This window comes from Entamoeba invadens (genome assembly GCF_000330505.1).
Source record: "Entamoeba invadens IP1 unplaced genomic scaffold scaff_1105074725849, whole genome shotgun sequence".
Classification (NCBI taxonomy): Eukaryota; Evosea; order Mastigamoebida; family Endamoebidae; genus Entamoeba; species Entamoeba invadens.
In genome coordinates this window covers 714,362-726,350 of record NW_004440189.1, presented here as the reverse complement: position 1 = coordinate 726,350, position 11,989 = coordinate 714,362, and the positions used below count along the sequence as shown (strand labels likewise).

The window sequence follows — 11,989 nt, the reverse complement described above, 5'->3', positions numbered from 1 at the left end:
TATATATATATATATATATACATATATAATAAATATATGAGACGATGACTATCAAAGGATGTACAGTACAGCAAAGATGGAGTAAAAGCGATTGGAATATATTTCTGAGAGGAATCAAATCCGTTTTCTTGTCCTTCCGGAGATGTTTAAGAACTCGCCGTGTCTTAAGACTTCTGAGTTGAAGAAACACATTCAAGAAAAAAAGCCCAGAAAACCTAAACCTTCTAAGTGATTGTTTTATTATTATCACACCAAATTCTGATACTGTATAATGCGCTTGATTCATTCACTCATTGCGAAAATTAGTACCAAAACAATGACACAACACAACTAACCCAAACAACACAATTGCAAGTATAAGTGATATGGCAATGACCACAAACGCACCAACATACCCCATCGTCGTGTAATAATTTTCACTTGATGAACTATTGGATGGTATGGAATAACTTGAAATAACAGCAGAGGACGTCAAATTCGTGTCGTTCATACTTCTGTCATCTGTCGCGACAGCAAAAGAAACACACAAGAAATAAACAAGAAACATTGGTATGACTTTCCTCATTCATTTTTCAAGTTTGTTTGCAATTTTAAAAACAATAAATCCATTTTATATAACATTTTATATAACAGAAAATCAAAAACACATAACAATTAATCTAACGATTTGACGTTGAACAGGGCGGAACAGTTGAACGTCTTTCCAGTCAAGTCGGACTGGATCTGTTTGACGAACACGTACTTTTGGTTGTCTTCCGCCATTTCTCGTTTCTCCATCTTCAAAGTGACATCGTTGAGTTTCCTGTGCTTCAACTTTGAGATCGAAAGGATCCCGAAGTTAGTCTGATTTGCAATGAACCACAGCAAGTCGGTGCATTCCAATAAATCTGCTTCTGATATGATGACCACGTAATCTCTGTTGTCCAAGATGTACTCTTTGAGTTGTTCAAAGTATGATTTGCTCTGATGAATGTCGACCAATTTGAATACGGCAGGGTAACTACTTGATAACGTTTTCATCGCAGAATTTGTGAAGAAACCTTGTGAAACTGTTTGTGTCGATCGAGAAGGGAATCCGTCCATGTAACACAGTGACAAATTGGTTTCTTTAATCAACATTTGTTTGATCAGATCCTCCGTTTGCAAATCGTTACAGATGCACTTCAAGAACAAAAACAGTGGCGGCGCCTTTGTCGACTTCACAGCTACATTCTCAACTTTTTCTGAAGACGCATAAGAGAAATACCTCACGCAGTCTTTGAATGGTTCCAATAATTCCCATGGAACTATATTCAGAGTTGGGCTCACAATCAATTTGCTCGCTTTCTTGTCCTTGAAAAGATCGAGAGATCTAAAGATCTCCTCCATCTTCTTTTTAACTTGTGCTATCGATTCGCATGATCTGTTCAAGTTTCTATTGATGTTGTACGCAAAGTAATTCATAAGGAATGCGTCCATAGTGATAGTTTGTCGTTTCACAACACTACGCAAGTTGACAATAGCCGGTCGTGGGATGATATATAGTGTGAAAGGGTTCTGTGGGAAGTCTTTCAAATGTCCATTGAACTTCGTCTCTTCCATCTCCCGCTGCGACAGCAAACTCATGACTGTCAGCTCTTCATTCAACATGTCACACGGCTTCATACTTTTCGACAAGCACAACGCTGATAAGAAACTGACTCCTTTCTTCTTCTTAAGCATCTTGTCGACTTCCTTTTGGAACATAATGTCCGTGTCTATAAATTTGCACTGCCCTTTCCCCACTTTCAGTGACCCAAATGACGTCTTGCGCGACTTTTTATCGGTATCTGCATTCTGGGACAAGAAAACGAGTAACTGTGAAACGGTGATGCTTGGTGAAATGACGTACAACCCATACCCATTGTCATTCATGCTTGTTGCTATTTTAATACCAACCATTGTGATCGTTGTTTGTATTGGTGACAACACGCCAAACTGACAAACACACATTTCTCCAGATGAATGGTAGAACACAATCGATCCCAAGACTTGAAGTATCATAAAGAGATGCATCGACTTAAATTGCATTGTCGACGACATTAGCGAAACGGGTTGCGCTGTTGTTTGTTGCGAGAAGATTGGAAGTATCTCGGACTTGGGTTTAATCTGTCGAGTGATTCCGAGTGGGGGAAGTTCAAACGAGTACAAAAAGTGCGTATTTTTGACCATCTCCAACATGTTCTTTGTCAGTTGTTTGTTAGCTTCAAGCAACGCACTCTTCGTGATTTGTGAATTTGCGTATCGTGTGATGTTCAACTTGATGGAAACGATTTTGGAATACAAAAGTTGCGAAAAGAGGGCAAACGCCTCCGTCGCATGAGCCTCATATGAACCAACCCTCTTATCTACCTTCTTACTCATTCGTATCAATAACTCCATTAACAAGTCCTTCTCAGACACCATTTCCAACTTCAAATCTTTCTTTGAAATAGTCTCTGTCATCAATGAATGTGACTCTGTTGTGAAATCAGTGAACTCATTTTTCCTTCTTCCTGCTCTCATTCTTGCGTTCTGTAACATCAAGTATGTGTCTATGATCACAAAATTCGAGTTGATTGTATCCTTTCCAAAGAGGATCATAAGTCTCACGATTCTTGCAACCATCTCAAACAAATCATCAATGTAATTTGTCGGGACGTTCGGTCCAACATCTCGAGACCCATCAAAGACCAACGCGTAAAGGGTTTGCACCGCAAGTTGCAAATGGGCGTACGACTCTTGTCGTTTTTCTCTCAAGAATTGGACTTCAGCCATTGTGATATACGACGGTATGATATTCCAAATATCAAAGACTTGTGTGAACGCTTTCATTGCATCGTACGCAAACTTCCGGGCGTCTTCAATATCAATGACAAAATTTGTAGGTTTCGTTGTCGTCGTTTTGATCTTCAAAATATCTGCCCATCTTTTAATGAAATGAGTCCCCTCAAAATAGTCCAATTTCGCCGTCGATAAGAATGAATATCCTTCCGAATAGTCTGGAGTTCGAAGTAAATACAATGTTCTAGTCTGAGCAAGCATCATTCGAGTGATTGCCAAATTGCCTTCGTCAACTAACATCGTAAATATATCTAATGATTTCCCAAAGGAATACAACGCTTCTTGCACTACTTGCCACTCACCTTCAAACATCACCTTCTCATCTTTCACACGCTTCCCTCCCTCTTCAAAAAAGAAGTTCAAAAACGGGTCAACGCCTTCGTCATCTCGTAAAACGCTTGGGTACGTTTGAACAGTGTTACTTAAGACATCGTTCAGCAATTGCCCTCTAAAGAAAAAGAGTGACCCAACAAGCCTGTAGTCGTTACTTTCACATAAATTGAGTGCGTAGTCAATCAACGACATCGCGCGATGAAACTGTCCATTCTTTCTATAACATGTAGCTATGATTTTACACACATTCACGCCAATTTCAGTTCGGTGTGTCCTATCTGCTATTCCAAACTCGCTTATTTGTATTCCGCTCAATGCTTTGAGGCAGTCTTCACACCACCCACGACGAGAGTACATATCTGCAATCATCACTTGTAGTTCAACTTCTTTGGGTCTTGGGACGTTGATCTTCTTAAAGAATTCGAGAGTCTTAGTAACATGCATATCATCGCCAACGCTCAAGAATATCTCCGCAAGGTGTTGCATATTTTGGTGGTACAATGGAAGGGCAGAAATATTCGAGTCATTCAATTGTTTAACTGGTACAAACTTGAGTGAAAGGAGTTGATACGCACTATCATATAATCCAATGGAGATGTAGATATCAGCCAACATAGCAACGGTATATAAAAACTCGTTGTATTTCTCTTCTTTGTAATACATTTCTATCAGCCACTTAAACATTTCAATGGCACCTTTCTCCTCACCAACTCGTGTTGCTAAGATCCCAACATTTTTTACAGTGGAGTATATATCAATGTTACTGACATATGGCGCCAAGAAGAAGACGACGCCAACAAGACACTTACAGTATTCAGTCTTCTTTGTAGTGACACTAACTTGTGTAAGTAATGCACATGTACTGATACCCAACGGTGTCATCAATAAGTGCATATACCAATCTTCACTTCGAAGTATATAAAACGCGTCAAATAACGTGCTTTCTGCATTCCCATAATCCTCAAAATGATTAAACAAAACACCAAGAACAAATGCAACTCGTGCCTTAAAGAAGTTCGTTTCCATTTTCGGATACACTTCTTTTAACTTCTCAAGACATCCATTTAAGTACTTTCTATCGGCGTCAAAGGCTCTATCTTCTCCAGCAAGTTTTGTAAATGTAACAGGAGAATATCCCAATTCAAGTAAAATTGCATCACAAAGTACCCACGAGGTGTATATGTTAGTCAGTGGGTCAAAGCTTTTCAAGTCGATCGTCTCAGCTTCTTTATCAATAAATTCCAAGTACTCGTCATCGGACCAATTTCCTCTCACGCATTTTGAAGTTCTCAAGTGGAAGTCATATCCCCTCATCATAATTTGGTAAATCAGCATTCCGTTCCCCGTAAAACAGTTTGTCGCAACTGTTTTCGTTTGTGCCTCTCCAAGAGAATAACAAATGTTCACAATTTGGAGAATTTCTATTGTAGATATCGTGTTCAAGTCAAAGTACATGCGAAACAATTCACACTCGATAAACCCAAAAGCAGGAAGGTACTCATCAAACACCTTTTTCTGTTGTTGCAAATACATACAAAATCGGAACGACGCAGTGATCATCACTTTAACGTCCTTCTTCTTTGTGATCTTGTCCATCACCCGATCGTTGATGTTATTGTCCAACGGCAAATTCATGATCTCCCAACACGTCTTCTCTTTGATGTCGTCCATTGTCTTATTCATAAATTGCATCAGATCTCTTTCTTTCATTTTAACATTCATCTTCTTATCAAACACATCAAACGGACTTGGAAGACCAACTTCAACAACATTCTGATTGTTCACAATTTCAACCAACCGACACTCTTCGGGAGGGTTTTCGTCCATTATCTCCTCTTTAAATGAGCTGAAGAATGTCATCACCTTCTTTTCCGTCTGGGGAGGTTGGTCAAATCCAAATTCCTTGTCCCAGTCTTCGTCATCACCGACATCGACAGTGGCTGTTTTAGACTCCTTATTTGTGTCTGTCTTTGCTGGGCTGTTCTTCACGGTAATCACCTTGTTCTTCATATTTTCCTTTTCCTTTTCTGCGGCTTCTACTCGTTGGAGTTCGACTTGTTGATTGTACTTCTTCATGTAATCAAGTGTCTTTTGCGATGGAAACATTGCACTGATCGCCTTTACCTTTTCAAATAGAACATCGGTAATACCCTCAAACAAGCATCTGTGGAATGCAAGTTCGTAACTGAGTTGTGCAATTAGTTCCCCAACGATTCTCCACGGGTACACATAATGTGGTGGAGCGGTGAATGGGTGGAGCGGGAACAGAAATCCGTTGATTGCATCAAACAGTTTGTTCACTTTAGCCATGAATTGGTCGTCTTTAAATGCTTCCAAGACATCGCAATTAAGTTTCGCGGAGAGTCTTGAAAAACAAGCATCGTTTGGGGGATCCAAAATGGTTGAATACATAGTGAATGCCAATTCGAGCATTTGAAATGCTTTGCTCTTATCGCCAACTATTTTGAACACAACAAACGCCTGGTAAAACACTCTTAATTTGAACAAATCCGATACGGGGAGGGATGGTTGAATGCACTCACTGACTATTGGAAGAAATTTATTTGCCGCTTCATCAAAGTCGCCATTTTTGGCAAACTCGCACGCCTCCTTCCAAAATTTGAGGATCATTGATGTTGTGGGGTTCTCCACATTTCCTTTGTTTTCTTCGCAAAGTTCTTCGTATGTGTCGAACTCCATGTCTTGGTAGAATGTGAGTGTGATATCTGGAAAATGTTCTAAAATCTCTTTCGCCATCTTCAACACGGGAAATTGCTCTTTCATTGGAGACATTTGTGGCACTTGTTTCTTCGCAGTGGCGTCACCAAACTCTGCGTCCCAACTCTCGCCTTCTTTATTCATAGCCGAAAACGCGTCATCCCATTTCTCACGAGGAGACTTTTTAATTGTTTTGCGTTTCGACTTGCGTGGAGTCTTCTTCTCAAGAAGTCCTTCTTCCTCGTGTTTCTCTTCCGTCTTTCGTGGAGAGAGTGTAAAGTCGTCTCCCCAATCGTCTTCATCCTTTTTCTCTTCCGCTCGCGTCGAAAACTTTAACGACGGGATAGCAGACTTTGTTAAACCCTCTCCCTTCTTTGGTGTGTCTTTTGTTAACGTCCGTCGCTTCTTTTTGTTGGTTTTACTCTTCACTTTCATGTCAAGAACTTTCCGTTTGGGCTCCGCCGTCTCAAACCCTCCAAAGTCGTTTTCCCAGTCGTCCGGCTTTTGATTCAAATTCGCAACTGTCAAACTCGATAAAATACTCCCCGTTTGTTGACTCTCAGAAGCTTCCTTGTGTTGGGGTTGTGTATCTTTTTGTGTTATGGGTTGAACAGTAAAGTCGTCGTCCCAATTTTCCTCCTTTGTTTCTTGTATTGGAGTTTTGGGTTGGAGTTTCCCCTTCCCCTCTTGTTTTGCCAAAAGTGGCGATTTTGAGTTTTTACCGTCGTTGGTTGAAGGGTTGATATCCGTCAAGTTAAAGTCGACGTCCCAACTATCTGCGTGTTGTGCCACTGACTTTCCTTGACTTGGTGACTTTGGCGACTTCTGGTTTGAGGAGTTTAACGTATTAGGAAGTCCAAAGTCTGCGTCCCAGTCTTCTGTTTTATTAGTTAAAAGAGCCCCATTATGTGTTGGAAGTTGTTTTACATTATTCTTCAATGAAGTCTTTGGTGGAACTTTTTCGCTTTGTTTTTGATTTTGTTTGACATTAGTTGTTGGGTCTTGAAAATCGAAAGCAGCATCCCAATCATCAACTTGAGTGGTTGTTTGTTGTTGTGTTGTTGTCGCTTTGGGTGGGTTCTGGTTAGGTGTGATGAAGTCGTCATCCCATGAATCGGCCATCTGTTGGAACCCCGTGTTTGGTCGCGACATTTTTATTTTTCGAGTTTCTTCGAGTTATTTTTAAGCTTTTTAGCTCAAAGAGTTTTTCAAGTTGATTTTGCCCGTTTTTTTATCATTTTCACACAAACTATTCTTCAAATTTTCCTTTGAAAAAAACGTTTTACTAATTGTAATATTTGACCCGAATTAAAGCAAAAATCGAGTCTCTTTTTTATCGTTCATTTGACAAAGAATTATCAAGTGTTAATTCTTTTATTCTAATTGAAACTTATAAGTCTAGAAAACACTTATCGGTATTCAGATTATACTTTCTAATATATTTTATAATAAAGAAATAATATTCTTTAGTTAAAATTCTTTATAAATTCTTTGTGACTTTAAGTTATAATAAAGTTACAATAAAACTATAATTATAATAGATATTACGAAAGAACATTTTATAGTAAAATAACTATTTATTTATAGAATTTGTTAAAATAACTCTGACAACAAAAACCATTCAATATTTATTTTTTTTCTGTGTTATTAGTGGCAGGCGTCACACCCTTTGCCGCCAATTTCTTTGCTTTAGCTGCCTCACGCGCTTGTTCCTTAGCTTCGACTTTTCTCTTCAAAGCGTTTTCGTACTTCTCGACGAGTTGTTCCTTCAAAGCGCACAGATGAGGCACTCCTGGGTCGGTCTTGATCTTACGACGAATTTCTGGGAACTTTTTGGCGAGTCTTCGCATCTTTTGGTTGTGTTGACCTATCTTCTTTTCGATCGAGTGTTTTTTGCTTAGTTTCTGGTGGTGGTTCTTCGGCTTGATTTTTGGCATTGTCAAGGTGAGTTCCAACCCTTAATTTTATATATCAGATAGTTGTCTAGGTTAAATGAATATTACAATTGATATAATGTAATAATATCGATCGATTTTATTTTTCATTGAGTTCCTAATAGCAATGCTCTTTAAATTGTATTTGGACGGTATAGCATTATAGTTAATTAAATAATTAATTAAAGAACCAATAATAAACAAATCACAACAAGAGGAATCAATAATACTCGACCTTATTCCCAGTCTTGATCTTCTTAAAGATTTGAATCCCAGACCAAATTCCACATCCGATCACAAAAAGAAGATAAAATCCTGCAGCAATACCAGTCTGAATTCTTAGTGTCACAAAATCGTCTGCGGTAAAGTCAAGAAGTTTCCCCTTCTTGACTGGGTAGTTGTCACACGTCGCAAGAATCACAACAAGGAACAGCGTTCCCCAAATCGAGAAAAATGTACAGAAAAGGGAACCTAATCGTTATTTCTATGTCACTCATATATCAGCACTGTACGTCCCATTAACAAACAAAGGAGATTCGGAATGCACTTCTTGAGTATCGCTGGACTGCACTTAACCATTTCTGTTTAAAGTTCCGAGTTTTTGTTTTCTGTTTTTCTCGTCTTCTCAACATCCACCTGATTTCTGTTTTTCTTTTGGTATTATAAATGTTATACATAACATTTTAAAATTTATTTTTTTGTTATATATAACACATTTTGAATAACTAAAATTGATTTGAGATAACTTTGAAATGAGAAAAGTTAAGAAAAGATAAAACACAGTGATAAAATTTGCAAAAAGAGAAAAACTAACCCTAATAGTAAAACTATTATTTCAAGATACTATAGAATTATAGTAAAAATGATATAAAAAAGTTATAAATGAAAGACAAAAGCGCCATATTTTGGTTTTCACAAAAAAGAATTTAGGTATAGAAAAAGAACTAGGTTTTATACTAGAGCGCGCAAGAGATGGAAAGCTATCCAACAAACTATATGATTAATGCCGTTTATGAACAAGAACAGCTCAACAACCCGATGAACACAGTGCCACCCGTTGAACAAGAAATGAAAGAGCGAAAGCGTAAGCCTTCAATGTACACTGAAGAGATTGAAGAGTTGTCCCATGCTGTGTACATATACTGGCGTGCGAAAGAGATGGTGAAAACAAAAGAATATGAAGTCGACGAAGCAAATGAAAAGGCCGAACAGATGTGGGCCAGTGAAAGTGAAGATATCCGAGAGACTTTTAGAAGGGCTGCTGTAGTTCAAGACATCATGTTAGGCAATGCTATGGGAAAGAAAAGAAGACAAGGAAAGAGCGAATTTGCTCAAAACAGAGCCGAGTATAATCCATTCCTTCTCTTTTGTAAAGATCATAGAGAGAACGTGAGAGAGAAAGGCAGTCGTGGAAAGGGGATGTCGACATTATCACAGATGTGGAAAGATTTGCCGGAGACCGATAAAGAAAAGTATCAAGAACAAGCAAAACAAAACAAGGCAAAGGAAATCTCCGCAAAGTCGGACGTCCCTCCACCAGCTGCAGAACAGCCCACGGGACCCACTGATGAGAATGCCTCACAATAAACAGGTCCTATATTTTAAATACAATTCCAAGTCTTTAAGTTGATTTTTGTATACTCTGTCCTCTCTTGTAATGCACCCGTTTTTTCGTTTGTAACATAAATAGAGAATTTGATTAAAGTAATTCCCTTAACAACATTAAGTGTTGTCACTTGAGTTGCCAATATCATACTCCAATTGGCGAAGAGGATACCAAAGACGGTGGTGCCGTGCTTTGATCAGATGTATCAGAGTGCGGCTCTGTTGAACTAAATTGCTGGAAGAGCTTGTCGGAGTTCTTTGCAGCAGTTGGAATCTGTTTAATGTCTTGATGACGAAAAGAAGTGAAGGTGTGACTACTTTCTTGTCTTGGTGGTGTTTGTCCACGTTGTTTAGACTTCTTTTGAGTTTTTGGTTGTTGCTTTTCTGGTGGCGGTAATTTCGTCACGACAGGTAATTTCGAACGTAACACAGGAAGTTCGTCCAAGTCACTAAAAGTAAAAATAGAAGAAGGACCGACGTCCTCTTGAGGTCCTTTTTTGATGGGTTCATCGTCGTCCGATATTTTGGGAAGTATAAAAGGTATTTCATTTTCGAATTTTGAAACAAGTGGTTTTTCATTTGGTTTTAATGTTGTGTCTGGATGTTTAATTATGTTTGGAGTGTCAATTTTCTCAACTTTTTGTTGTTCTAGTGTTTGCTGTTGTTGATTATTGGAAGATTTTTGAATAACTTCGGAACTATTTGTGGAGTGATTGGGGTGTGGAGGAGAGATGTATGGACTTAATAAGAAGTTGATGATGGAAATGACTTGTTCTTTGAAATTAGAAAAAGGGTTTGCCACTGTTACTGAATTGAGTTGTAAACACCCAGAGTTATTGCATACCTTTGCTGTTATGGAAAAGCCGGTTTTGTATGAATACGAAATGATTGTGAGAATGTTTTTCGACTCGAGCCGATGAAAGAAAAATTGGTTGTTTGATATGATTGGAACAAAGTTCATTCCAACAAGACTACAGATCGCCAGAGATGTACTCGCTGAAAGTTCGGGTGTTGGAAATTCGCATTTTGATGCAAGTCTAAATACATTTTCTTGCGATAGCATTTGTATAGCATTATGAGTTGAAGTTTAATTAGTTTGTTAATACCAATTTTCATTTTCATACAAATATGTATTTATTTAATTTACGTTACTTATACTTTAAAATCGGAAAAAATAAAAACTTATGCAGTAGTTTTTGAAGCAAATAATTTTAGTATTGATTTGTTCTTTAGTATTTTTATTACAAAAAAGTACAAGTTTTTTTTCATAAATAAATACATCATAGCTGAATGACTTGAACCTAGAAAATACAAACTATATGATTTGTATCAATAATAATAAAATGCAATCAGATTCATTAAATTAATTTGATTGAGTTTATCAACTCTTCAAAACAATAATCACTTGTATAAAAACATACATTTTTTGAGACCAAAAACAAAATATTAAATCATTCCTTGGTCAACTTTAATGATAATCATAACATAATGTTAGCCATTTTTTATTTTTCAATTTTAGTTGTCATTTTTTTGATCAAATAATGGAAGTATTCGTTTATTATTTAAACTGCCTCATATGTAGCTCAAAAGAGTAAGTATTTTTAATAAAATTAACAAACATTGTAAATGAAAACATTTCGTGTGTTGAATTATTCAATTTTTAATATTTTTTATTATTTGAAACTGAACTTAAATACTTTGGTATCTCTCAGATAAGTTCAGTTGATTATTAAACATATTCATTTTGATTACAGCGTAATTTATATGTCCAAAATCATAATTGTTATTTATCAAAACAACAATGACAAATTTTATAAATAATGTACAATTTAATTAAAATATAAAATTTGTTGTTTTTTTACAATATATTTTAATTATCATGACAAAATTTAATTATTAATACAAATTTGGGACTAAAGTTTCGAAGAGTACCAAGGTTTCAACTTATTATTTAAATACTATTTAAATAGTAATGAACGAGTTTCTATATTTATTTTTAAAAAATATTCCAAATACAACTTTTCAAATATAGTTTTAATGATTGTATAAATATTATTAATTATTGGTCGAAACCTTGGTACCACATTTGTAATAATTATAAAAACTAAAGTTTTTGGTTGTTTTTTAAATAATAATATATAATATTATATAAATTAATATATTTTAATTAAGAAGAATGAGTTTCGACAAACTTTAATAAAATGAATTGTAATACAAATTTGTGTAAAAATTTTATTCAAATTAAATAGAATACAAGATAGGTATTAAAATAGTAAAACATGTATTTATATATAGCAAAGAAGAAGATACAAATATCAAAAAAAGATAATAATTGTAGATTATGTCCCCACAAAATGGGGAGTATTTGTAATAATTGGTTTTATTTAAGTAATAAATGACATCCAAATATGGGAGAACAATCCTGATTTTGTAGTGCAAAATCATTGTGCCAATATTCTAAATAATTCTATAAATAAAGTAAAAGAAACTAAAAAAAACTATAACTTTTGAAAATTAAAACGCCGAAAAAAGCTTAATTAATAAAATGTATTTTTACT

The 11,989-nt window shown here is 36.3% G+C and overlaps 5 protein-coding genes across 5 annotated transcripts; 1 reads left to right on the top strand and 4 right to left on the bottom strand.

Annotated features, from left to right (window-relative positions):
- Positions 1 to 654: 654 nt before the first annotated feature.
- EIN_227920 (hypothetical protein) lies at positions 655 to 7,044 on the bottom strand (the record flags this gene model as incomplete). The annotated part of the gene is made up of 1 exon (XM_004255082.1): positions 655 to 7,044. One exon carries the CDS (start codon positions 7,042 to 7,044, stop codon positions 655 to 657), a length of 6,390 nt encoding a protein of 2,129 aa, XP_004255130.1.
- A 476-nt stretch (positions 7,045 to 7,520) lies between these two features.
- EIN_227910 (hypothetical protein) lies at positions 7,521 to 7,829 on the bottom strand (the record flags this gene model as incomplete). Its single annotated transcript, XM_004255081.1, has 1 exon — positions 7,521 to 7,829. The coding sequence occupies one exon, from the start codon at positions 7,827 to 7,829 to the stop codon at positions 7,521 to 7,523; it is 309 nt and encodes a 102-aa protein (XP_004255129.1).
- A 217-nt stretch (positions 7,830 to 8,046) lies between these two features.
- On the bottom strand, positions 8,047 to 8,405 carry EIN_227900 (hypothetical protein; the record flags this gene model as incomplete). The annotated part of the gene is made up of 2 exons (XM_004255080.1): positions 8,047 to 8,297; positions 8,354 to 8,405. 2 exons carry the CDS (start codon positions 8,403 to 8,405, stop codon positions 8,047 to 8,049), a joined length of 303 nt encoding a protein of 100 aa, XP_004255128.1.
- Positions 8,406 to 8,798: 393 nt separating this feature from the next.
- EIN_227890 (hypothetical protein) lies at positions 8,799 to 9,413 on the top strand (the record flags this gene model as incomplete). The annotated part of the gene is made up of 1 exon (XM_004255079.1): positions 8,799 to 9,413. The coding sequence occupies one exon, from the start codon at positions 8,799 to 8,801 to the stop codon at positions 9,411 to 9,413; it is 615 nt and encodes a 204-aa protein (XP_004255127.1).
- A 163-nt stretch (positions 9,414 to 9,576) lies between these two features.
- EIN_227880 (hypothetical protein) lies at positions 9,577 to 10,494 on the bottom strand (the record flags this gene model as incomplete). The annotated part of the gene is made up of 1 exon (XM_004255078.1): positions 9,577 to 10,494. One exon carries the CDS (start codon positions 10,492 to 10,494, stop codon positions 9,577 to 9,579), a length of 918 nt encoding a protein of 305 aa, XP_004255126.1.
- Positions 10,495 to 11,989: the final 1,495 nt, after the last annotated feature.